The 27,379-nt window shown below is 44.5% G+C and overlaps 1 protein-coding gene across 1 annotated transcript; it reads right to left on the minus strand.

The window, feature by feature from the left end:
* Positions 1-1,254: 1,254 nt before the first annotated feature.
* Positions 1,255-21,827, minus strand: Trim16 (tripartite motif containing 16). The gene is made up of 6 exons (XM_051180400.1): positions 21,158-21,827; positions 13,301-13,396; positions 8,893-9,126; positions 6,845-7,010; positions 6,367-6,462; positions 1,255-4,039 (listed from the first exon to the last, which is right to left on the minus strand). Exons 1-6 carry the CDS (start codon positions 21,653-21,655, stop codon positions 3,456-3,458), a joined length of 1,674 nt encoding a protein of 557 aa, XP_051036357.1. The 5' UTR covers positions 21,656-21,827; the 3' UTR covers positions 1,255-3,455.
* Between the last annotated feature and the right edge of the window lie 5,552 nt (positions 21,828-27,379).

Genomic DNA, 27,379 nt, shown 5'->3' on the forward strand with positions numbered 1-27,379 from the left:
AGTAGAATACAGACAATTGGCACACAATTCCACAAGCTTGGGGGAAAGTCCACAGTTTGTTACACATACAAAAAATGGTCTTTTGCTCACTCTCCTTTTTTCCCCCCTTGCTTAGTTTTTATTTGTTCAGTACAGCTAATTTTTAGTTTTCAAAGAAAATGAAAAGTGATATGTCCATCACTTGAGGCAATGACATAAAGCAAGCAAATATGTGAGACTCTTAAACTTTGCTTTGATCTATTATATCAAAAGGAATCTTAAACCTGAAAACAAAAGTTCAAGCCAGGTAAAGAGATAGCTAAATGGCTCTTTTTATATGAGCTTGGATATTTTGGCCTAATCAAGTTGCATTTCAGGACACTGAATCCTTGAGAAAGTGGAGAGAATGGCAGAAATGGAGACAGTTTGATGTTTTTTTTCCTTAAAAAACAATCAGATTTGGTGGTGCACAGCTTAATCCCTGGCTTTGTGGTAACACTGAGGTGAGAAAGTCATAAGTTCAAGTCAATTCTATTCTGAAAATAATAATAATAATAATAATAATAATAATAATAATAATAATAAAGAAAGGAAGGAGCGGCCTACAAGTTGTCTTCTGACCTCCATATGTGTTCCATGTTGTGTGCTCACTCTTTTTCTCTCTGTCTCTCTTTGTCTCTCTGTGTCTGTCTCTCTCCCTCTCCCCCTCACACACTGAGTCAATAATAAATTAAATTTTTTAATAAAGGGCTGGAGATGTGTTCCGTTGATGGAGTGATTAATATAGAATGCATGAAACCTCAGAGTCAACCCTTTCACCAAGTAAACCAGACACAGTGGAACACTCCTGTGATCTCAGCATTTATGAGTCCTCTGTCTCAAAAAAAATAATAATAATCATCTCCTGGAAACAACAGACTCACAAATGTGACATTAATCTAATGCAAAACCCTAAAATGTCTTATCAGATAGTCTGTGGCAATTAAAATGATAACTACCATCAATAATAACAATTTTTTAAAAAGTAGTTTTATTTCAAAATATTTGGAAGACAAAATTTGTTCTTATAAAAAATATATAAATAGTTGAGGTGATATAGACATGTTAACTTTTCATGTTGGTTTTATACATTACATACATTTATTGAAAAACCATACTGAATTCCATAAGTATACATAGCTATACATAGCTATTCATATCAATTAAAAACACACACACACATATATATATATATATATATGTTTTTTATATATATATGGTTTTTCGAGACAGGGTTTCTGTGTGTAGCTTTATAGACCAGGCTGGCCTCAAACTCACACAGATCCATCTACTTCTACCTCAGGAGTGCTGGGACTAAAGGTGTGCACCACCACTGTCCAGTTTAAAATAAATTTAATTTTTAAAAAAGGGGGTTGGCCAAGATGATATGATTTTCTCTTTTGAAGAGTATTCTTTAACAGCTGGATCCAAAAAATGCAGACATAGATTTCTGCTACTGGAAAGGTCTTTCATGGAGCTGAGCATCACACTGATAATTTATGCTTATAACCCCAGCACTTGGGAAACTAAGAAAAGAGAGTCTGAGGCCAATTGAGGATACGTAGTGCATCCCAGGCCAGCTTAGGCTACATAGTGAGGCCCTATCTCAAATAAAAAGAAAAGAAAAAGTGTTTCATTGCATTCAGTGGGAAAAGGAGGCAAAGAATGAAGTGTGTCACTGCCCAGCTCTACCACTGAGTAACTCATGTGTGGCTAAACCCAGAAGTTAAGCAAGTCTGCCACATTCTGAATTTGACCCCATCATAATCAGTATATCTGCCAATGAGATTCAGACTTAAGAGAAGACTTGATTCTGCCAAAAAAATCTATTTCTGCTAGAAAGAGAGGTAATGTACTAAATAACAGATCATGAAAGTGTCTCAGCACAGCAGATATGAGGACATGAAAACAATGAAATATCATACTGCCCACATCCTTAACGACAAAGGTACAGACTCTCTAAAGTCTAGAATCACAAGACTGGTTGAACAGGAAGAGATTTTGCATTGACACAGGTCATGGGAAAAGACAGGGAAGTAATATTTCTGGTAAATCCCACCAGGGACTTTAGGTTAGGTCCATAGATATCTATCTAAAGATGGTGTGCCTAAAGGCTTGATGTATGTTTGTCATCTGTCTAAAAGAGAATGGGGTCAACAGAGTGTGGGGGAGAAATGGGAACAATGGAGGAAATTATCAACTTAGCTCCTAGGAGAGGTGAGCACTGTCCCCAAACTCTTGAAGAACTATCCTTTTGCACAAGAAAATAGACAAGTCCATGAAGACTTGGTAACTTTAGAGGTGAGGACAAAGAATCCTCCCTAAAAGACCTCACTAAAACATTTGTTCTAACCCTTGCTGTTCAACACTGTGTGTTTGCTGCTGCTGTGTGAGGGGCGAGGGCTTGGATGGTGGGAGGCTGGGTAACCAAGCTGAGCCTGGCACATGCAAAAAGATGAGCAAACTCTGAGAGGGATGCTGAAGACACTGTTTGTTGGCTATGAAGTTTAGCATGTGGTTTACACTTTGTACATAAAGTTCATTATTGTCTCGTATAGGGTTGACTTTTGCTATGAAGAGACACCATGACCATAGCAACTCTTATAAGGAAAACATTTCACTGAGGTGGCTCGTGTGATTACAGTTTCAGGGTCCATTACGATCATGATGAGGAGCATGGCAACTTACAGGCAGACGTGGTCCTGGAGCTGAGAGTGCTACATCTTGACTCAGAGGCAACAGGAAGTTGACTGACTGTCACACTGAGGGAAGCTTGAGGAAAAGAAACCTCAAAGCCCACCCCTACAGTGACACGCTTCCTCCAACAAGGCCACACCCCCTAATAGGGCCACTTCCTTTGGGGGCCCTTTTCTTTCAAGTCACCACAGTGATCTAATGAGGTAAGCTTAACACACAGTCACAAGTTCAACAATAGCCTGTTCAGGCTTGAATCCCAACTCTACCCCTCATATACTGAGTGACCAGACTGACCATGAACAAGTTAGCTAGCTGCCCTGGTACTTCTCTTAATGTGTAGCATGAGGACAATATAAATGTTTATCTCATGAAGATGATATGAAATAACCCAGAGAAAACACTCCAGACATTGTCAAGAATATAAGAAATATATGATATGTTTGTGGTTTATTATGATCCCTATGCAGTCCTGTTGTGTGCTGAAGAGCCCTAGTCATAAGTTCAGAGTGGAGGGTGGCAGTCACGTGAGCAGACTCATGACTAGATTTGAGGAGAGGCTTTGGTGCCTTAGAGTTTCTGCATTCATGCAAGAATGTAATGAGAAAAGGCAAGAAAGTTTGTTCAAGACTCACACAGTTTCCAGAACCAGCTTCTCCCAGCAGATATTTCTGTCTATCTTAAAATACCAGCTGCAGCCCAAATGTCACAATTAGCAAAGTCTGGGAGACAGATCCTAGAATCTAGGGTGCAGCCTCTGCTGTGGATGGAGCAGGCTTCTCGGGCTCCTCTCCCAGATCCACAATCCGGATGGTGTTTTCTTTCTTAGACAGCCAGAAGGCGGCATAGACTGGCTCTGAGAACTTGCAGTCAAACTTCTGAATCAGAGTCATAGTATCATACTCTACACCATAGAAGGAAAGGGTTCCTCCTGGGAAATTGACATAGAGCCCAAGCCTCCGGAAAGGGCCAGCCTTGAGTGGGGTCTCTGTGTCACTGTGCCAGGCTGTGAATTCCTTTCCATTCCAGTGAATGCTCCAGGAGAAGTTGTTTCCAGAAATGCAGCTGTTTCGTTCCTCCCCTTTACGGTCAATGCCTTTGCAGGTCAAGCCAACGTAGGTGCCTCCTCCAGTGATCTCCACCTCAAAATAATACCTGTGCAGGTATAGACTCTGTTGGGACAGCACCTGCCGCCAGTGCAAAAACCTGCTGGGAAGGTCTGGGTAAGGGTGCTCCCAGGGTGTGGTGTTGGTGACCTTGCGGTTTTCCTCCTGCAGGCGAAGATACCTATGTGCTGTGTCTGGGTCAAATGTGATGTCACATGCATCTGAGGAAACATAGAAGACAGCTTTAAACACAGCTGATGCCCCAAGGCATTCGTGAGAATACATCCACCATTTGGTTCTGTTTACCCAGTCTACACTCCCCTAGGACAAGGAATAGGTAATTAGCATTTGCTGTAATACCTGAACTGAATAAAGAAATTAACTCATTCATTCATTCATGATCTGTATACAGGAAGTCAGGCATTCATCTATGGGTGAGTTCAGAGAGGCAATCCTCGTATTCCTACATTTGATCCACTCCTTTGTTTGTTAAGCCTTTGGCCAGCTTTAACATGGTTAGACTTAGACATGGTATCAAACGCATACTCTTCTCAACCCCAAAGACTAATAATAGTGCCGCCATGCACAGCTACTCAAGTCACACACAAAACCATTTCTCATATTTCTTTTGCCCTCGTGCTTCCTACAATACAGATAACAGAAGGTCCCGTAGACTCCAGCCACTCCTTTCAAGCCTCTTGCTTCACCTGTAGCTAAGCCATGGGCAACTCTTGCCTGGCCCACATTAAGAATATTTCAAAAGATATATTGTATTATTACCCAAAATAATATTCAAAAAAGTTCAACATATGTAAAAGCGCTTGTAAAGAAAGACAAATTATATTAGGACATGCTTAACTTTTCATTCTAAGACCAAGTGGCTTTTAATATATGGTATTACGTCTGTCTCTAAAATATACGTGTGCGTCAGACAGGAAACGGGAGAGGACAGAGTGGACAGAGGCCAAGACATTCAGAGTTGCAACAAAGGTAAGACATAGTTTTAGGCTTATGGGGCCCATGTAATAGCCAGAGAAAACGGTGGGGCAGTGGTTGCTCTCCAAAACCACACAGAAGCAGGCCTTAGTTGCATGTTCCAGAAGGGTACCACAAAAATGAGCACTCACTATAGTGAAGTTTATTGTGTTGGGAGGTGAAACTTGATGAATTGTTGACTACCAAGAGTACTTTTTCACTTTATGTTCTCAATTGACATATAAAAATTTCTTCTGTTCATTATACACAACATGATATTTTGAAATACACACACACACACACACACACACACACACACACACACCATGGAATGACTAAATCAGGCAGGTTAATGTGTAAGTTCACATATATCATGCGCATGGCTTTTGTACATGGGCGGAAGGGATACTTGCTTTTTTCAAGTCTACAGTATGTGTTGTATGATAGGTCTCTTAAATTATTATATCACAAAGCATTGCTGAGAAATGGGGTACTTTAATTTGTTGTGTATAAATGTTTGCCTGTATGTATATCTGTGCACCATGTGCCTACCTGGTGCCCTCAGAACCCAGAAGAGGATGTTAGCTTCTCTAAAACTGAAATTAGACAGCTGTGAGCTGCTATCTGGGTTCTAGGAATTGAACTTGGGTCTTCTGGAAGTGCAGCAAGTACCCTTAACCATTAAACTATCTATCCAGCCCTTATAGTGCTTTTATTTGTGCTTTGTTTGTTCATTCACTTGGTTGGTTGGTTGGTTGGTTGGTTAGTTGGTTGGTTGGTTGGTTGGTGGTTGGTTGGTTGGTTGGTTGAGGTTAGACCCAGAATGTTTTACCCCAGCAACAGAAAGGAAGCTAGAACACACATCTGTGTTCCTGAGTTCAACTTTGGGCCAATGTGATGGTTTGAATGAGAATGGTCCTTATAAACTCTTATATTTGAATAATTGGTTCCCAGTTAGTGAAACTGGGAAAGAGTAGGAGATGTGAGGTTGATGGAGGAGATGTGTCACTAGGGATGGGCTTTGGGGTTTCAAAAACCCATGTTATTCCTAGCTTTATCTCTTGCCTCTAGGCTGTATCTCAATATGTAAACTTTAGCATCATGCCTGCTTCCTCCATGCTCCCTGACATGATGGTCATGGACTCTAGCCCTCTGAAACTTTAAGCTCCCAGCAAACACTTTGTTTTACATTTTTATAGACTGCCTTGGTTATGGAGTTTTATCACAGCAATAGAAAAGCAACAAAGACTGCCAGAAAAAGAAATCAGAAAAGTTGTTAAAAATATTGCAGCAATGCTAATTTCTTGCATCATGTATTATAGTTATGTATGATATCAACATTTTAGAGAAACTGGGTGATAGATACAAATATATGAATTTTTATCCAATTTTTGCATTTTAAAAAATTTGTTTAAGGAAGTAGTTTTTCTATTAAAAACTTTAAAATATATTATTTAGGAATAGATGAGAGGCTACAAGAACCTAAATCCTCTGCAAGATATGGTGGTTCTTGCTTTGGCAAAGCATTCCACTGCCGTCAGCATGTTGGAAGGGGCTACCTTTCACAACTTACATTGGAGAAACTCATCCCGGGTTCTGGGCTCAGGTTTTGAGGTCCTATACTTGCGCTGGACAATGGCAGACACTTGAGTTCTGATGTCATATTCCTCTAGAAAAACCAGAGAGTTGTGAATAGCACCTGTTCAGGTGGCTGGGAGAACCCAAGAAACAGTCCATCCTTCCCCGGGCTTCTGGAGGGTCTGGTGCCTGGGAACCCGGTCACACTCCATGTACCAGACAAACCCTGCTGGAGAAGACCCCAGGTGGACACAGAATCTACTTTAAAAATACAGACATCAGCAGCCTGTGAAGTTAGACATAGAAATGTTGATGCAATTCGACAGATTTACCTCCTTTGGGTTACAATTACAAAATAAAGTCAAGATAAGAATCATTAATGGCCTAACCAAAGAATGGCTTGGAAATGGGTGCCTTCCCCCTATCTTCCCAGGTTCCCTCTTTCCTCGTGACCATTCTAGAAAGCTCCTCACCTTCCTTGGAAAACTCCTGTAGCTTTTCTTTATAACCCTCTAGCAACTGGATTAAGTGCAGAGTTGAATCTGTGATGACCTTGCGGATGCCTGAGAGTTTATCCTTCAACCCTATGTAAACACTGGGGAAGGCAGAATCTTCTGTCTTCTTAAACTTGCAGTACTCCTGCAGAGAGGGAAACAGAACCAGGCAGCTCTTCTCAACATGTCTCTTTCTGCATCTGTGAAATGGGCTGAGGGCAATTTGTGTGCTTCACTGAGGAAGCATGTATAAAGTGTTTTTCTATGCTTCTAGACCCTACAAAGGAACCTAGTCTTCTTAAAAGCAAGTGGAAAAGTTAGTTTCTTAATGTCAAAAGATATATGACCACAGGCAGCTTCCATACACAACTCAAACAGGGGACCAAAGAAGGAGAACATTCTTACCTCATCCACTCCCTGAATTCTTTCCACTTCCATAGCTTAAGTACAAGTTGTGGAGGGAATGGGAGAACTCGATACTGCTGCTGTGTTCTAAGGATTCCCAAGCCAACCCTCAGTCCTTGTCAACCCAGAGCATACATTTGCTATTCTTGAACTTTGCTTTAGAATTTGAAAGATATGTACACATCAGTAAACCCCATTAAGCTACTTAAGTTCCATACCCCATTTGTAGGATCAAGGAAGATTGTTTTTATGTGTAAAACAACATCATTACTCAGATGCAGATGAACCTTCAGATACCAGACTGGATAGATAGGAATGAAATTGGTCATACCACAAGCCTATAGAAGAGAAGTCCAACAAGAGCTCTGTAGACAAGCACTTTCATAATGTGTATTCATTTGGTGACATGCAAGAAAAAAGTAATGCAAATAGGTGAAGCAAAACATAGGTACTGTCGGTGTAAGTTATAGTCGATGCCAGTGACCCCAGCATTCAGTAGGCTGAGGCAGGAGGAGCCCAATTTTAAGGCCAGCCTGGGCTACATAGGGAGACTCTATCTACATAAATAAAGAAATGCTGCCACTTTGACCGAATTATTCATGGAAAAAATAGCTTATCTTTCACTAAATTTTATAACTGTTTCTTTCACTTGCTGAAAGACAGACTGGCTATCTTTAGGTACTGAAGTTGTAAACAATTTTTTTTGCTTATTTTTCTTTCCTATATTTCTGGTTTACCCCCTAGGTTTTTGATTTTCTGTAAATAGAAGGGAATTGTTAAAAAAAAAAAAAAAAGTCGTTTGTCTTTGAATAGTAAAACTGAAAGAAAAGTTGGAGATTATTTACTCCCACATGTTGGTTTGCTAAGTGAGAAATTTGATACCCAAGAGAGTTTGGGTGAGTTTTTTTAAGCACTACACAGTGATATCTAGTGACAGATCCAAGACCACGTGTAGTGTTATTCGTTATTCTAGAAGACTACATGTTGTGTATGCCCAGAGCTAACTGGTTTATGCCTCCATACACGGGATACATTGTGAGACGGAAAGTTCCATCCCTTTGCTAAGTCCTTCTCAATTACTGCAGTGGACACAGCCCAGTCTGAAAACCAGCCAGTCTCTCCCGTCTCACACTGCCACGAGAACCTCTGCACAACTGCTGGAAACATATCTCTATGCTCTTTGCTTCCCCACCTGAAGTCCTTCACAGTTGCATGCCAGTCTGGCCCTGCCAGGCTCATCTTCCATCACCATAGACCCCCACACCCACTCCTTGTCAAAGTGCCTTGGCTCCTTGAGCCAACAGGACTCTCTCACAGTCCTCTGTCTTTGCATATAGTGGTCTCTATCCAGCAAGTATAGAACTTAGAACTTGAGCCACCTTCCAGGATCTTCCCCACTCTGAACAGTCCTCCCTGTCCCTCCTGGACTACTGTTTCCTGGACGAGTCAAGACCTGAATCGCCCTGCTTTCTGTATGAAAAGACAGTCCCATTCATGACTGTGTATGAGGCCATATGAATGGAGGGTCCCTGCAAACCCCCCACCCCTGCCCAACACACACACACACACACACACACACACACACACACGCACTCACGCACGCACGCACACAGCCTCCGCACCTCCAGGAAGAGCACAGTGTTGCTGATGGCAGCCAACTTCTCCAGCTCCTGCTTGCTTTTCTCCATCTCTATGCTCCTGTACTCCAGGTGGGTCTTGATGCCGTTGACCTGATTCAGTGCAGTCTGTTCCTTTTCCTCTAAGAAAAGCATGACATCAGCCTGGGCTTTCCTCACAGCTGCAAGGAGCTCCCCAAACTTCTCTTCAGCCACCACCTTCACCTCCGACACCGACACCTGGTGGGATGGAATGGGAATCAGGCAAGATTCCATTACAGAGGCCTCCGACATGCTCAAAGCTCAACATACATTGTCAGGAAGCAGAAAGTCCAAAGACTAAGGACCACCAGACTGTAAAAGGCAATTTTGTTATTGTGGGAATTCTGGGTTCCTGGGAAGACAGATGTCCTCTTCTAGGTATATACCTAGTGGTTCTCAACCTTCCTAATGTTGTGACCCTTTAATACAGTTCCTCCTGTTGTGATGACCCCCTACTATAGAATTATTTCTGTCACTGCTTCATAACTGTAATTTTGCTACTGTTATAAATCATAATGTAAATATCTGTGTTTTGCTGGTGGTCTTAGGCAACTCCTGTGAGAGGGTTATTTGACCCACAGGTTGTGAGAACTACTGTACTGATTGTCATAAGGACAGTCCAGTATTCAGTATATTTGATAAATGTGTTTCAAGAAAGAGAAACAATTGTGCGGTTTTGGTAAAGTATTCTTAGCATTTCATTATGCATCTGAGATTACAGTGTCTCTAGCAGGCAGTTGCCAGGAAGGTTTAGAGTGTTGGTGACTGTGGTAACTGTGTTGCCCATCACTGAGTACACTTTCTGAGAAAGTCTTGGATGTAGTAGGTTCCTTTGCCCTAATCCCAGCATCCCCACTCTGTGCCTGCTTCAGCAACTTTTACATCTGCACCACCCACATAACTGAGCTCTCTCCCCATGGTCTGTTCTTCCTTATTTAGGGCCAGGACTAGGCCTATATCAGGCTTCTAGGGAAATGAAAGCAGCTGATGTCCTCAGTGAGGTACATAAGCACCCCTTTCTCCAAAGAGGCAGCAACTCAAACTGGGTAACCTGGTAAGGAAAGGGCTATCCTGGTGGCTGTGGGAGCCAACAGCTTTGGAGAGAGAAAGCAAGAAGGGATGGCAGGTAGGAGAGCCACTGCCTGGTTCAGGCTGGGCCTTGGAATAATGCAATGCTGCGGGAACACATGGTCTCCAGCCAGCCTTTGATCTATGGCTGGTGGCACAAGGAAAGAGAGCAAGCGGCATCCATCCTGGAGAGAGATGCCCACACACTCACTGCATGTCAGCTTTTCTGTTCTCTGCTGGTTTCCTTAGGCTATAGGGCAGCTGGATGGGGCAGGAAGCCACTAAGAAAGAGGACACCGAGCAGATTTCCTCCAAATTCCTCCAGCCCAGATGGAGAAAAGCCCTGGGAGAAGTGGTGGAGTGCAGGAGCCAGGGCAGCGTGAAGCAGTCTTGGATCCCTGCTGCCTATCTGGTTACTTGTACAATGATACAACAGTATAAGCACAGCAACCAGGATGAGTACAGTGTTACTCTACATTACAGGCACTGGGGCAAACTTCCCATCTCCTCCCAACCACCCTAACAAGAAGGCACCCTTATGCTCCCTATCACTGAAAGGAAGACACTGAGACACCAGCAAATTCAGTGGTTTGTCCAGTGTCTGCTTTCTGAACCAGGGTGTGTTTGCACGGGAGGGGGTGTGTGGAACTTTTGCTCAGAGCTCCAGCATTTATACATGCCCAGGCTTCTTCTATCATGGGAGGGTGCTCTGTCTGAGCAGATCACTAGTCATACATGCTGGAGGCTGGAGAAAAGAGTCAAGAATTCCTAGACTAGTAAGTGGTGTTGATAAGACCAGTGCAAGTATCACACTGCTAGGCTTTGGCTTCTCTGGTTTACTGCCACTTTTTAAACAGACTCTAAAATCCAGAAACAGAAAAGGCATGGAAATCAATATGAGGATATCATGGGGAGAGAACATAGTCCATTTAACCTCCATATTTACAATATGTAGGCTCCTCATAAAAGAACAATTAGGTGAGGCTAAATGGCATTAGTCCAAAGACAAAACTCAAGGTCATATCCCTCCCCATCCCATCAGAGTTCATCCTGATGAAGGATAGCCTGAGGGAGGCATCTGATGATGGATGATGTTGGTGATGATGTTGGTGGATGAGACCCCTGCTCCTACTGTGGCATCTCCTTCCTAAACTTTCCCATTGAGAAATGTTTATTTGTATAAGAATGGAATGAGTGAAGGAGGTTAATTATTTCCCAAACCATGAGGAGTAATCCATGCAAAGAGGGAGTCATAAACATAGTGAAGTAGTCAGTAGTTAGTGGTTTAAAACTCTGAGGATGGTGCACATATCCAGTAATGTACTGAATCATCCTTGGGCCAAAAAAACAACAATCCCAGATCCTCCCATCCAGTCACTATGAAGAGTCCAAGACAGTCTTAACAACTCTCTGTGTGTCTCCACATTCCTTGGTGTATGAGAGCCATTGCAATATCTCAATGGTCACTATGCCATTATGAGAACTAAGTAAGGATCAAATTAAAGAGCCAGACAGTGTCCTGTGTGATCCTCCAAATCATCAGGACTTGCAAATCAAGTCTGAGACTTTATAGGAGCAATTTTTTTTCTTTAGAAAAATATGTGCTTATAACAAAGAAAGTTAAGTCTGTACAGCAGACGCTAACAATGAAAGATTGCTTAGCTTTGTTCAGAGCAAGCACCTCATAGCTATCGGCAGCCATGAGGGACCCTGAAGAGAGAGACAGGAGTCTCTAAGTATATAAGTTCCCTTCCAACCCCTACAGCAAAGGGGATCCCTCCACCTTATAGATTTTCATGGAGATCAGAAGTAAGCACTATACTGTGACCTACCTGACTTAGCCTTCACGCCAAAGGGTATGAAGGGAAGCACAAAGTAGGACCTATTCTGTAGCTTCAAGGGATAGGCAAGGCTTATCAACTCTGTGCCTAAAGGAGAAACTTCAGGGGTGTGGCCTGATTGCTGGGAGATACAGAAAACACAGGAATTAGAAGGCCTGTGGCCTAATTAACAGTTGTGGATAAGGAAGGTTTTTATCCTTCAACAGCTAGTTGGTTATAAATACTGAGGAGACAAAAATTAAGTTGGACACTAGATTAAAATAAATGTATGAGTGGGTGGGTGGGTGGATAGATAGATGGATGGATGGATGGATGGGTGGAGATAAGTAGATGAGTAGGTGAATAGGTAGATAGGTAAAGTGTGGGTGAATGGTGGACAGACAGATGAATAAAATCATTCATTCTTGGCATGCAGATGATACTTCCAACTCACTGCCACAGAGTAGATATTCTGCATTCTCTTCTGAGTGGTGGCTCTTGGTTTGTCACCAATGAGAGGTGTTTATGGAATTTACTACTGGGAAATTAAAATCAAACCAGAAGAGACTAAAGCTAAGCTGCCTGTCATAGCACTGACCTTACCAAATGTCACTGGCTAATCTAGGAGTTCTTGATTCTTTTTATCAGCTTCCAGCAGACCACCCTCCAGGGATAGAAGAAGCTGTGGAACACATAATTCCTGGAGCTCTGACTAGCCAATCACAAGCATACAGATACAAGCACATTTCCCTTCGTTAAGAAAACATGATGTGGTGGTGTGTGTCTGTAATCCCAGCAACACTTGGGAGGCTTCTGCAGGAGAATTGCTAAGAGCTTGGTGATACCTGCTCTACATAGTGAGTTCAAGGCTAGTGTGAGCTACAAAGTGAAACTCTGTCAAAAGAAAGATAAGGAGAGTGAGTGTGCTCCCCAGAAGGAAGGAGAGAATGAGAAAGAGAGCAAATACGCACACATAACATTAGGAAAGCTGTTAGTTCAAGACTAATCTGGATCTATTTCATATTATTAAAAGGTGAATCACTTAACCAGTTTTAAAACTCAAGTCAATTTAAAAAATATTCTTCTTATTATTTTATGTGTAGGGGTCTTTGCCTGCATTTCTGTCTATATAGCACATGCCTAATGCTCATATAGGCAAGAAGAGGTTATTAGATCCCCTGGAACTAGAGGTACAGACAGTTGTGAGCTGCCACGGTGGCTGGGGATTGAACTGGGGTCCTCGAAAGAGCAGCTGGTACTCTCAACCACTGAGCCATCTCTCCGGCCTGCCTAAGCCCATTTGATAAGAAACCCCGTCAAGGTGAAGGTACCTCATAATGTGGCCAACTATGCCTGCTACTCTCACTTGCTGAGAACCCTGCTGGATCTTCAACCCATGTCCTACGGCCCCAACTGGGTCTCACTATCCCTGCAGTGGCAGCCAAGTATGCTGAAGCCAGAGAGGTGACCCGAACCAGTCTTACCAAAACGGACTTATGGTTGGCTTGGAGCCTGGCAATGGCATTTTCATTCAGCTTGAGCTTCTGCTCCAGGTCCAACTGCATGCACCGGAGGTCAGCCTAAGATGGAAGAAGGAGAGAATTAAGGAGCAAAGAGTCTGGTGTATACAGATAGTCCCCAAGGGCAATGGTGCTGTCTGCCCTTCATATCCAGGCCTTTCTCCCCTGAAAAGGAGAGCATGGCATTTAAAGCTGATTTCAGAAGCCAGCCCAGAGGCACAAAGGGTCAGACAGGTGTCAGTGGCCTCCCAGGACAGAATTCAACATGAACCAGCTACCATGTCCTGAGCTTGAATGCTGTGCTTGGTTACAGGTCATTTACACTGCACTCTGGCAAAGAATCTAGCTACATTCTCCCTGTGTCCTGAGAAGTTAATTCAGGGTTAATTCAAAAGTAATAGACTAATTTGTTTGGCAGAGGACATCTCAAGACAGACTAACATTTAGGCTGAGTCACAGTTACTGCTCACTGCCCTCATCCAGGTCTGCAGTGAGAGAGAGCAACAAGTGGGCAGGAAAAAATACGCAACTTGTCAAGGGAATTAGCATGAGAAATTGAAGATGCAGGCAAGAGTGGAGTCTAAATCATCTGTAATCAGCAAAGGGGTTAGCCCTGTTGAAGAGAAGTCTCGTGCTCTGGGTAGGACATAGGGAAAGTGCTTTGAGAGCAAGATTTCTCATCAAAAGGCCCTGTGTATTTTGAAGATGCAAATAAACTTGAACTGAGACTGTCACAGAAGAGGTTCTCTGCTCAAAAACAACCACCTGGTGAAGTGTTTTCCAAGATTCAGTCAGCAATGCACACAGAGGCCACTACAGCTGCCATTCAAGGGGGTCAAGCTACATCTTGAGCAGCCAGGAGAGCCAGGCAGTCTCGCTCGCATGAGCCTGGTTTTGCAAGCATAGCAGATTTAAGAGTAAGAGGATCATGGAGGCTTGCACCAGCACTCAAGACAGCTAATGAGGCCAGGTGATGTGTGGCGGGCTGGTTCTCTACACGGGGCCCTGTGTGAAGGTGAAGGTAAGCTGAAATTTGGGATATTCCAGATCCATAGGATATCTGCTGAGGGAAGGAGCAGGCGTGGAACACAACCTGCCTAGGAAAAGGCTGATGCAGTCATCAGAATAGAGAAGTATCATTTGGAACCCAGATGGCTCCATCTCAAGTGTCAGAACTGGTCATGAAGCTATAGGATATGGTTTTTTGTTTTGTTGTGCGGTTTTTTTTTTTGTTTTTTGTTTGTTTGTTTGTTTTGGGGGTTTTGTTTGTTTGTTTGTTTGTTTTTAACCTTGGTTCGGTTTAACTTTTCCTTGTTATGCCCATTCCTCCTTTTTTGGAATAAGAATATTTACTCTGTGCCTTGGATATCCAAACCGTGTAAACCGCATTTGATTGTACAGAGGGCCACAATTAAGAGATTGCCTTTAGTCTTGGAAGCAGCTATGGACTTTTGAACAGTACTGGGACTGTTGAAGACTATGGTACTTCAGAAGTTAGAACAACTGTATTTTTCATTATTACACTGCCATGTATCTATGGGGGTCAGGAATAGGCAGAATGTTGTGGTTTGGATATGAGATGTCTCCCAGAGTCCCACGTGTTTGAATACTTGATGTGGGTGCTGGGATTCGAACCTGGGTCCTCTGAAAGAACAGCAAGCATTCTGAACTGCTGATTCATCTCTCTAGCCTCTGCTCTCTGATGCAATGCGATCAGCTTCCCAACCCCCTGCCATCCTACCTTCCCACCATGGCAGACTGCACTCCTCCTAAAATAAACTGTAAGGCAAAAACTCTACCTTCTGTAAGTTGTCTTTGTCAGGTATCTGGCCAGAACACCAAGAAAAGCAATTGACACCTATGCATGTCTCTAAATATCTATGTCTTTTCCTGGGAAATAGGGATAAAAATGCCTATTTTTCAGGTTATGAAATAATGAACTAAATGAAATTAGTAAGAATTCTGTAGGACCAGGCACACTGTAAGTGTATGTGCCAATACTTTCATCACCATGCTTGCTACCATAGCTGCTTCCTATTCATGCTCCACATTTGCACCTGGAGGCAAGCTCTGCCCTCCCCATCTCACTCCTGCCCAAACCAGAGCAAGTGCCTGCCTGAGAATCTTAGATTTTCCTGCCCTGACTCTTCACTCTTGTCTCCTGGGCTCAGAGGACACTGTCATCTGCCAAAAGGACAATCTGCCAACATACAGACCCTAAGCCTTTGCAAACCTCAGAGGTACTGCCACTTTCCTGTGTCCACAAGGGCATGAGATAAGAAAGAAAGAAAAAAAATCAAAAAACAAAACACACCCACACTTAATAAACAAGCAGCTCTCCGTGCTTTTAATAGCTTCTGCCTGTTTCAAACTAAGTCATTATGCCAAATAGACCTCAGAAGTCATAAATTAAGCATCTGGCTGTTTTCCCATGAAGCCTGGGGGAGTTTCACACCTCCCTTAACTGCCCCCCCCCCCACACACACACACAGTGAAGGATCAGCTGTAGGGAGAGCACCGGGACATTGGGGAGGGCGGGCAGGCAAACTTTGCACAAGCTCTAGGTCACTGTAGGGAAGCTGCATAGCTGTGGGTGCCTCCTGGATCACACCCTTGACCCTGGAGACCCGATGCCTAGGAGCAGGGAGCGGGGAGAGGAGAGGAGTGCCTGGCCTATTTAAGGGCAATCTCGGGATCTTTTGCAGTGACCCAGTCCCCGGGGTCAAGGAGGGAAAAGTGAACTGTTTCTTTGAAGAGACTGGAAGACAGGACAGAGCACGTCCTAGCAGCTTAGGTCAACTGAGTAGCGGTACCACAAGTATGTTTTAAAGTGACTATTCTAGCTAAGCCTCCGAGAGATACCCAAGGTGTCCAGCAAGGGACTTCTCGCCTCTGCTCTCAGAGTTCCACAAAAGGAGAAAGAGATGCCTACACACCATAGGAGGGTCCCTCTGAGTCACCATTCCGGATTACCACAAAGGTGGGGCTGCCTCAGAGTCTTGTCTCTCCAGTTATTCCTGTTGCTAGAAAATGATGGGCTGCCTTAGTCTCTGACCTCAGAGTCCCCGAAGAGAGCAACCCTGCATTCATCTCAGGCCCTGGTGTACCCAGCCTGAGAACAAGACAGAGCTGCTGGGAGCATAGCCAGCTGCGGCTTCTAGCAGAGGCACAGAGTGGAAGAGCATTGAGAAAGGACCATACTGGGGTGTGAAGACCTTGTTCCTGGCTGTAGCACCTTGTCGAGTCATTTAGTTTCTACTCTGCTGTAAGACTGACTTTAATATCACATGAGTTAGACCTGGACTCTGACTCCATTCCTCCATGGCTGGACCAAGACCTACTGCATGCCAGAAAGATAAATTAAGTCATGCACTCATGGCTCTTGGAAAACGTAGCAGGATAGTCTGGTGCGTGTGAGTAAACAAGTTACATAATACTGTCCCCAAGACACTCACTTGAGTTTCTGTGAAAAATTACTATCCCCAGAGGCCCCATACCACCTATTGACTACCAGCAAACACACTGGGTGATGCTGGGTAACAGCTCTCCAGACAAGCACAAAACCTTCCAGTTCTCCAATGGTTGGTACCTTCTCTTCATGGAGACCGTATGCAATCAGGATCCACCTTGACCTTCTGGAATCAATACTAAGCTTGAGCTGGTGACCTGGCACTAGTGGTCTTCAAAGGCCTAAAGCATGGTTTAATTCAGGCCTTCCCTCCTCCAGGAGCACGGCCCAGAAGTCACTTCCAGACCAGATCCCCACTTCAAACAGCAATTGTGTTGTACCAACCCTTTGGCATGCCATGAAATCATAGTATGTGTCATAGCTTCCTGAGCCCAAATTCTCTGAGGGCACACAGTACAACCAACGAACGGCTTAACCCATCAGATGCACTCTGAGGAGCAGGAGGGAACCACATGCACTTCATGTGGCAGAGAAAATAAAATAACCAAAGTAGTCCCAGGAACCTAAATTGTGTGTGTGTGTGTGCGTGCACACACGCGCGCACGCGCACACACACACACACACACACACACACACACACACACACGGGGGCAGGCTGGGGACAACAGTGGAGATGGAGATCTCATTTCCTCACTGGCAGGCCTGCAATTCTGACAAGGTAAAGGAGGTCTCAGGACGCTGATATCGAGCTAAGGGGAGCACCAAAGTCTCTATCAGGAGAAGCCAAGCTCTGGAAGTTCATCAGAATGGAGTCAGTGGTCACACACATCCAGCTCTAGACGCCTCGCTTTCACCGGTCAGTCTAACTGGTGGTAACCATGGGCACTTCCGAAAGCACACAGATGGCTGACAGAAACGTCACTCTGTACCCTCCCAGCTGACCTTACTTTGCCTTTTCCTGTACACAACATGCCTGCATGAGTTATTAGCCCTTGACTGGCTCCAGATTGACCTTCAGAAAGCAAGTTTTCTTCCTGGAGGTGTGGGGTAGCTGAAAGGAACATTACCCCTCTGAAACCTTCAATATGTCAAATAAGTCTTTCCAAACAATCCTAATAGTGCTTGTCTCTCCAGGATACTGTCTCCTGAGCTGGGCTCTAGGGCTCCTTGCAATAAATCTTTTGGCTTCTAAGACTTGGTGGAGTAACTCAGTGTGGCTGTACCTACAGAGTAAACTTGCTCTCTGGGCTGACAATAAGGATATAGGGTGGGAAGGACACAGCTCTCTAAAGCAAACCAGAAAGAGAGGGGCACATGACACAAATCTGTGGCACTGTACCCCACACACATACACAGCCTCCCAGCTAGCATTTTGTGTTTCACAGCTGTCTCCTAAGATGTCTGCATCTGGGGCTCTCTGTGCTCCACACTGCTCCTCCTATCTAAAATGCTCACCCAAATCTCTGTGACACTGGGTGGTGTAGCCTTCAGTTTGTATTGCATCTGTGTTGGTACAGACTTAGAGCATTTCTGAGGGAACCAGACATAGTTCTGAGCAGAAGAAAGGGATATGGGATCTGGAATTAGGCTGAAGAACTTCCTTCCTACTCAAATCAGTTGCATTGTTTAGTAGAGATTGTCTTTAATATCTTCATGCATAGGTTTTCCAGTGAAAAATTCGTAAAATTCAGATACTATATCCAAAGAGAATAGCAACATGCTATGCCCAAATGTGTCTAATGTCTGTATACAAGATCATGGTTGTTTTGTTGGTGGTGGTGGTTTGTTTATCTGAAGCTTTTGTTTGTTGGTTTGTTTGTTTGTTTGTTTGTTTGTTTTCCCAGACAGGATTTCTCTGTGTAACAGTCCTGGCTGTCCTGGAACTAGCTCTGTAGAGTAGACTGGCCTCCAACTCACAGAGATCTGCCTGCCTCTGACTCCTGAGTGCTGGGATTAAAGGTAGGTGCCACCACCTCCCAGCTTTGTTTATCTGTTTTAAAAGTTGTTTTGTTATTCTTTTTAAGTAAGGTTAGGTCTGGGGAGACAGTTCAGTCAGTAAAGTGCTTGCTAGGCAAGCATGAGGACCTAAATTCAATACCCAGAACTTACATTTGAAAAAGCTGGCGATGCTGAAGGGATAGCTCAGCCTTAAGAGCTCTGGCTACTCTCCAGAGAACCTGGATTCAATTCACAGCACCCACAGGGTGGCTCCCGACCGTCTGTACTTCTGATACCTGACATGCAAGTGGTGCATAAACATACATGTAGACAAAACATACACACACACACACACACACACACACACATATATATATATGTATATATATATATATATATATATATATATATATATATAGAAAATAAATATTGTTTAAAGCTGGGGGGGCTGGAGAGATGGTTCAACCATTAAGAACACTTGCTGCAGTTGCAGAAGACTCTTAGATTTGGTTTTCAACAACTGTCCGTAACTCCCGTTCCAGGGGATCTGATACCCTCTTCTGACATCCACAAGTACCAGGCACACAGGTGATGCCCATACATTCTGAAAATAAAATATACACATAAAATAAATCTAAAACAAATTTCAGGTTTTAAAAAAAAATTTAGGTATAGTGTTATGTACTTGTAATCCAGTTCAGGGGAGGCAGAGGCAGGTGGATCCCTGGATCTTGCTGGTCAGGCAGCCTTGACTGTTTGGTTAACTTACATCCAAATGAGAAGAAGCCCTACCTCAAAACACAGGGAGCTAGTTGGCAGTTGATACTTGCTGGGGGTGGGAGGGTAGGTGATTACTCTCTTTTTTGGGGATATGTCCTGGTAGAGTTCCCATGTTCCTGTGGATGACCCCACACCCATGCTTAAATAGGCAATACTAACTGGACTTAGTGGGTTATAAAAAAAACAAAAATTGATGAGTTGAGAGGGGACAGATTGGGTGTATCTGGAAGAGTTGGAGGAAGAAGTAGGGAGGTACATATAATCATATTTCACTGCATACCTATAGGACATATCTGAAGTTAGCCCCGCCTCCACATGCATGCACACAAACATATACATCCACATGAACACACATCCACATATAAAACAAATATTAAGATTACAATGTTGTGATTTGAGTTTTCCTACATTTTTTCTCCAATAAGACGGCATTCTAGAAGCTTCAGTGCCTCATTCAACTGTGTGAACTTGAACAAGTACAGTAAAGACAATCAGAGCCCTCATATTGAAATTTTGGATGGGAAAAAAATTCCATAAAAAGTATTTTTGAAATGGCAATGCCCAGCAAGGGCTGTCTCCCTCATTGGGTGGGGCCCTTTGTTTTTATGTATTTGCTGATTTCTGTACTTCCCTCACAGGACATCCCTTGATAATGGAAACAGTCAGCAAGTAGATTCCCATACCGGAAATGGTGACTCACTAGCATCTGGAATGCAGAACTTTCCTGAACAACGCCCACCAGGACTATAGAGAATCTACCTCTGGCATAGGAACAGGGGAAGTAGCCTGGGGTGGAAAGTCCTTTACCCAGGTACCTCTTCCTTTAACTGCCCAGGAACACATGCCACAGAATGACGGTGGCCCTGTCAGCACTGCAAAGAGGGAACTGCCCTGACTGGGAAGGACTTGCTGGACAAGAGTCAACCTCACTTCCTACCAGGAAAAGCTCAAAGTGGGAGAAAGAACCATGTAAAACTGTGGGATCATCCCCAAGGTCTTGTCTGGGCTTTTTGGCTTGAGGACAAAGGTAAGCAGTGTTCCAGAAATGGTTTCTTTAGCTGATGGAAGTAAAATTTCAGACTGTGAGCACAGTATTTCTTAGCAATTCCTCATAGTCCTATCTGCTAAGAAACTTTTATTTTCCAGTAAGTTAAATTGTTCTTAGCATTAACCTCAGCGTGTTTCAAAATCTGTTATCTTGCTTTTTTTTTTTTTTTTTTTTTTTAACTCTAATGCAGCCTTTTTTACTGGCTTCTTTTGCGGTAAAAAGAAAACAAGAAATGAAACGAGGTTTATTCTTTTCTCTTGGACTTCTGCCAAGGTTTGTATTTCGTGGGCTGACAGTAAAACAAGCTTCACAGATCCTGTCAGAGGGAAATACCACCCTCCTGAGGCAAAACTTCTACAACCCACACCCAAACACAAGTTACCAAAGCCAGCAAGAAACAGCAGGAAATTCCCACGCAGGGACAGAGGCAATAGACACAGCACAGCAACAGGGACACAGAGATGGGGACAGTGACCCACTTTTGTTTCCAAAGCCAACGGCTATAGATAGATATTTACTTACACCGGACCAACACCCAGAACACAAAGTGACATCAACAGATCCAGGAGTGGTGGCATGTCTGGCCTCTCCCTAGGGGCACCATCTCCCACTCGCCCCTCCCGTGTGGACAGATCCCATCACTCACCTCTTTGTTCCTGCGGGCTGCGTCCAGGGAGGCCGTGTCGTGACCCCTGTGCTGGTCCTCTCCACATGTCTGGCAGATGCACTGCTGGTGTGTGTGGCAGAAGGCAACCAGAACGCTGTGGTGGGCAGGGCAGGTCCGCAGATCCTGGTCCTTTGCCGGTTCTGTCAGCTGGTGGCTGTGCAGTTTGCTGTTCTCCTGGTGTGGCCGCAGGTGCTCTTCACAGTAATTCACCATGCAGGTCAGACAAGATTTCACTGCCCTTACTCTGCTGGCCCCGAGACAGAAGTCACACAGGATCTCCTCCGACCCCTCGTCACCAGGAGCCCCGACCTTTGCAGGATCACAGCCCTGCTCCTGGGTTTCTTCTTCTGACTTCCCCACAGAGTCCACATCCTCTTCTACTGGGATAGCTGACCCAGGGCCTGGGCCGAGAGGAGCCAAAGGATGAACGGTGACCCCGGTCAGTGGTCCTGGGGCAATCAGATCCAGTTCAGCCATCTGGAGGCTCTGTGGACTACAGCGTCCTTCCTCTGCCCCTTGGCTTGGGATCTGTGAGCCCAAGTCAGACCAAAGAGCCCCGCCTAGCTGATTGCAGCTGCCCTGAGACGTTAACTGTTTCCTCCCTCCCCAGGAAGCTCAGTAACTCAGACAGGACTGGGCTCCTCTGCATTGGAGGAGGAGCCAGCCGCAGTGACAACTAGAAACTCAGACTCAGAGCTGCCCTTTGTCTCTGAAGTCTCTTCACAGGCTCAGACTTCCCCTTGCCATTCCCAGTCCAGCCCAGAAACTTCTATTCTTATGGAACTCGTTCATCTCCCATAGGCTCTGAGGGAGACCCCATGAGCCTTTGGGTCAGGAAAAAAAGTAAGAGATTCCTGAGCTCTAGTGTAAGCCTGTGTGGCTTTGAGTGTTCCCACAAGCCATATTTTGCTTCGTATGTTTTAAAGGGATCCAAAATGTAAGGACTTTAACAGTAGAGCCGCTACTTACCTTAAATGAGCCACCAGCTCCGATCCCCCACCACCACAAAAACTGTGACATATATAAATAAATATCATCTAGCTTCACTTGCTGTTAATAACTTGCTTTTAGCTGACTGACTTCTATATTATTTCTGTTTTTGTGTGGGGAGGTTCATGAGAGAGAGAGAGAGAGAGAGAGAGAGAGAGAGAGAGAGAGAGAGAGAGAGAGAGAGAGAGAGAGAGAAGCAGACAGCAGACAGCAGACAGACAGACAGGGCTCAAAGTTCAGTGTCATCCTCAATTGCTCTCCACCTCATTTTTTGAGACAGGCTCTCTCAGTGAATCTGGAACTTGCTAGGTCATCAAGAGCAGCTGGCTAGCAAGTCCCAGGGATGTTTTTGCATCTGCTGCCCCATGTTGGGGTTAGAGGTGAGCACCATTGCACACACCATTGCATGGGTACCAGTGATCAAACTCAGGTCCTCGTGCATGCCTAGCAAGCACTTTACTCCTGGACTATCTTCCTAGCCCCGCTTCTAGTTGACTTTCTAGAAATCTCTCGTTTGAGAGGCCACACAGCTGGGCAGGCTCTTGGCCCTCCACTCTCTGACACAAACACCTCTAGCATGGGGGTTCTGGTGATAATGGTTGACTGGGTCACTTCTCTGAAACTTGAAGGTTTTTTGTTGAAATTGACTCATCTGGATCTGAGCAGGTGACCAGTGGGTGAGCTTGTGACATCAGAGGATCAAAACTTCTACTTTCAGAACATTCTAACCGCTGGAATATTCTGAACATGCTGCCCGTGAAGAGCCATGAAGACCAATTACATCACCTCGACCACCCTTCCCCCACCTGCTTCTTTGTCCCATAAATGTCACCAGACCCTACCCTCCAGGAATTGGACTTGATTATGAGTCCACCTCAGCTGCCTTCAAATATGATTTTTCTCCTTTGCAAAACTCATGGTCTCGGTGTTTGCCATCCTGTGCAGCAGCCTGCTTCCATAACTGCAGGGTGTGATGCATGTTTCTACTCCTGGTCCCCCAGGGTCAGCTTCTAGTGGAGAAGAGTCAGGGAGACCAGGGAAGACACTGTCTCCTTCCACAGATAGCTCCACACAGCCTTTCCAGTCTGCATATCCTACTCTGTGATTGCCAGGGTGGGACAAGTATTAGCCTAGCCCTACATTCATCTAATAAAAGTGTTCCTAGATAGGGCTTCCTTGTCTTCTCAGGCTGTCTTAACAAACTGCCACAGGTTGGCTGATTTTGACAACAGAAATTAATTTCCTGACAGTTCTGCAAATGTAAGATCAGTGGGTGGGGATGGCTATAGCCTTTGTCTGATACCTCACTCCTTGGATTGTGGTGGCCCTCCTCCCTCTCCCCCGTTCTTCACATCTTCCTGATGCTTATCTGTGTCCTGCTTGCCTCTTCTTGGAGAGATATCAGTGAGGCTGGATTAAAGGATGACCTTACCTCATTTTGCCTTAGTTACCTGTTCAAAGACCTATCTCCAAATGCAGTCATGTTCTGAGATAGCAGGGGTTATAACCCAGTACATGAATTTGGAAGGTGATGGGGGGAATGAAACTGCTCATGGCATGAGGCCAGAGGATGGAATGAGAAGCAAGTGGTTCCTGGTGGAAAGAGCTCTCCTGGATACGGCACACCCATACCATAACACATTGTTTAATAGAAGGACCATTCTAGGCCACATGTACCCCCAACTTCTGTGTCCAAGAGATGTTCTAAATTTCTCCCAGGATTTTTCCAGGTCCCTATATGGACTCAGGTTGATTTGGAGAACGTTTGGAACGGAAAGAGAGACAGGGTGGGGAAGAAGGGTTCGGGTGCAGTAAACCCTGAACTTTAGGATTGGGGTCGTTCTACTATGGTTATCTGCCATGCTGTTCTGCTTCCTTGGGATGAAACTAGACAGACACAAAGATATTTCTGAGCAGAACATGTCAAAACCCCAAGAAATCCACAGGCTCTTCAGAAGCAGAGCACGTAAGAGTCTGCAAGCTCATCCCAGGTACAGCCCTGTATACTTTGAAGACACCATAGAACATCCATGCCACAATTTCCTAGGGTCTATATTTTAGCCATGAAAAGTTACCCAAGTGTCCTTGTTCCTAAGTGTCTTACACTTGGAAGATTCCCCAGAAGACACTTCCCAGAACTTAATTTCATGGTTTTTATATCTCCAGCCAAGAAAAGAAAGCTCGCCCATCCAACACTTCTTCTATATCAATGGAGCCAGTACTTACCAAAAGCTGAACTTGTTTGCCCACATGACTCTGCTCTTTCTCAGAAGGAGGAAGTGAGGAGGTTGCCCTGACTGACCCATTCTATGCCTCTAAGGTGGAGGAGAAAGAACAGAGTCTGCTGTCTCCATGTGACTCCCACTCATCTCTCATTCCTTTACTCTCTCATCCCCACCCTTCATCTCTCATTAGCAATTATTTCCTGTTAGGTTCCCCTTTCTACAACTAACACTTTAATGCAGCATATGGGCAGTGCTTGTCCCTCTATCGGTGCCCTGAGTTAACACATACCACATAGCCATGAAAATGTGTGAAACCTAAACGTGGCTCCCAGCTTCACCTGGCATATCATCTACCTTCTCCAAACCTCTTAACTGAGACATTGACCTAAGCCAAAGCTGGCAAACAGTTCTGATTCCGTTCCTGGAGAACTGGTTCAAAGAAGGTCTAAAGTTATGCCTGAACAACCTGGGAATGAGAGTGGAAGACACAAGTCTCTCTTGGGGCCCATCACAAGCTTCTGGGAACACGGGAGTCATCAAAATGTCTGAATTTGCTTCAACATTCACCTGTGAAATAGAGTCTTGGAGGGAGGGGTGGTCATGGCTAGGCCCAAGCTCTGACCCCACTACCAAGGACTGGAACATATCTCTCCAAGCCTACGGTGCCCTTCAGAACCTCAACACCAGAAGGTTAAAGATATAAAGTCATGGGTTCTCTTATACTCTAATCTCTAACTTTCTACTGAACCAAGTGTTCTGCAATGACTGCCCCTCCTTTCCATGAAGACCCAGGACATTCTGACAATTTTAGTCACTCAGTCAGTTTCTTTTGCCGCCTTACACAGTAACTGAAACTTGAATTTCCCCTAATGTCTATCTCCTGCCACTTCTCAACTGGACCCGACCCTTTTCTCATCTCTTATAATTCTCAAAGCGTAGGTACAATAGGAGCCCCCTTTCCCCACTGCAACATGCAGACGCCACTCCCCAGCCCTCTTGCAAGTGTTGCTTGCATTAGTCTATTTTGTTGCTATAAAACACCCAAGGCTGGAACTTGATAGAGAAAAGGGGGTTGTTTAACTCACATTTCAGAGGCTGAAAGCCACAGATCAAGAAATCTCATCTGTTTGGCTTCTAGTCAAAGTCCCCTTGATTGTATTCACACATAACAAAGCCATGTACAGAAAAGGCCAGACACATAGCCCAACTTCTCTATATAACAATCCATTTTTGCATAAACTAATCAGGATTCCAAGAGAACTACATTAATCCTTCTGAGGGCAGTGCCTTCTAAAACCAAACCATTCCCAGTGAGCTCCACATCCCAAAGAGTATCATACATAGAGAGTAAATTGTTCAGCACACAAATCTACAGGGGACACAGTCACATAAACCACGGCACTGCCCCCACTACTACCTTGCCCCCTCTTCCTGCCTATCTTCTGCCAGCTTCTCAACCACTCCCCAACGTGAAGGAAGATTTGAGCTCTTGGGTCACAGCCCCCCTTTCCATCCCAATACTGTCACTATTCTCAGAAACTCTCTGAATGCTTCTCACCAACTTTTGGTTACACCTAGGTTTCTTTTCATCTTTAAATTATTGCAAAGTGCCCATAGCATGAGACACAAATAATAAGAACATACCCACCTCAACCATTTTTCACACATGTTTCAATGGTATCAGGCACCCAGCATCTGGCTGATGGGAGATGCAATTATGTATATATGTTTCTCATATTGGTTAATAATAAAGCACTGTTGGCCAATAGGAAAGGAAGATAGGAGGGACTAGGAGACAAGGAGGAAATAGGAAGTAGGAAGGAGAGTCAAGATGGAGAGTCTGGAGAGAGCTGGACGCCAGCCGCCTCCCCGGTAAGAGAAGGCCATGTGAAGATACATAGAAATGGGTTAATAATTAAAGGCAGAGCTAGCCGATAAGTAACAAGTAACCGGGCCAACAGTATTGTATCAAATACAGAGTCTCTGTGTGTTATTTGGGGCTGGTGGCGTGGCAGCAGGACAAAACCAGCGGCGGCAGGCAGAAAAACCATACACGTTACATCTGGCATCATCTATCTCTGAAGTATTTCATCTTGCACAGCTGACAGGCTGTGCTCACTAACCAGTAACTCCCTGTTGCCTCTCCCTTCAAACCTGAAACCATCCTTCTGCCCTCTACTCCTGTCAGCTCTACTATTTTAAGTCCTTTGTAGAAGAGTTCATCTTTTCACAGTTAGCTAATTCCACTTGGCATAATATCCTCTGAGTTCATCCATGCTGTAGCATGTGTCGGATTTCCCTCCTCACTCCTGACTTCACATTCACTGTGGATCTTCCCCTCAAGATGTGTGAGCTGATGATCCTGCTCTCTGACCACATCCGAAGCTCACTTGCCTCGTGGAGGAGGAGATTCCTCACATTCACCAGGTGTTCAATGTGTCTCCTTGGCTTCATGAGAAGCCCAAGCATTCTGCCTTCTGTAAAGTGAAGCGCCTCTGTAACCCAATCAAAGCCACTATCTTTTCAGCTAATTCCAAAGACAAACCTGTCATCAGGACTGTGAGGACCAGTTAGGTTTACTATCCCCTTCCAAAATAAGAGGAGGTTTCCCTATCCAGAATCATGCTGACTCACATAATACACACAGCCAATGACTGGTAGGCCGGTGGGTGAGAAATGATGGCTCATTCCTTGCATTGAGCTCCTGACAACTGATATGCTGTCGCTGGTGGTGAGGATCTGGGTGTGGTGTTTTACTCAGGAATGAAATAAAAGCCCACACAGATTACAAGGTGTCTAGGAAACTTCACTCAAAAGCAAGGCAATGGCACAGAATAGAAAGGAATACTGTCAAGATTGACAGCTGGCTGTGTGGAAGGATCATATCCAAGCCACTGCTCTAAACTTTACCTGGCAGTATTTCTAGTAAACCCCCCAAACTTCAGAACTCCTGAACCTGAAATTGTGTCACCCTTCTGTAAAAAAA

This window comes from Phodopus roborovskii, unplaced genomic scaffold (assembly GCF_943737965.1).
Source record: "Phodopus roborovskii unplaced genomic scaffold, PHOROB, whole genome shotgun sequence".
Lineage (NCBI taxonomy): Eukaryota > Metazoa > Chordata > Mammalia > Rodentia > Cricetidae > Phodopus > Phodopus roborovskii.

What these genes read in the sequence shown, in the direction of transcription:
- Trim16 (XM_051180400.1), bottom strand. Translation starts at nt 21,655, where the DNA reads ATGGCTGAACTGGATCTGATTGCCCCAGGACCACTGACCGGGGTCACC. An exon ending in CCAACCATAAGTCCGTTTTG is followed by an intron (nt 9,127 to 13,300) that starts GTAAGACTGGTT and finishes CCATCCCACCAG; the next exon opens with GTGTCGGTGTCGGAGGTGAA. An exon ending in ACACTGTGCTCTTCCTGGAG is followed by an intron (nt 7,011 to 8,892) that starts GTGCGGAGGCTG and finishes CCCTCTCTGCAG; the next exon opens with GAGTACTGCAAGTTTAAGAA.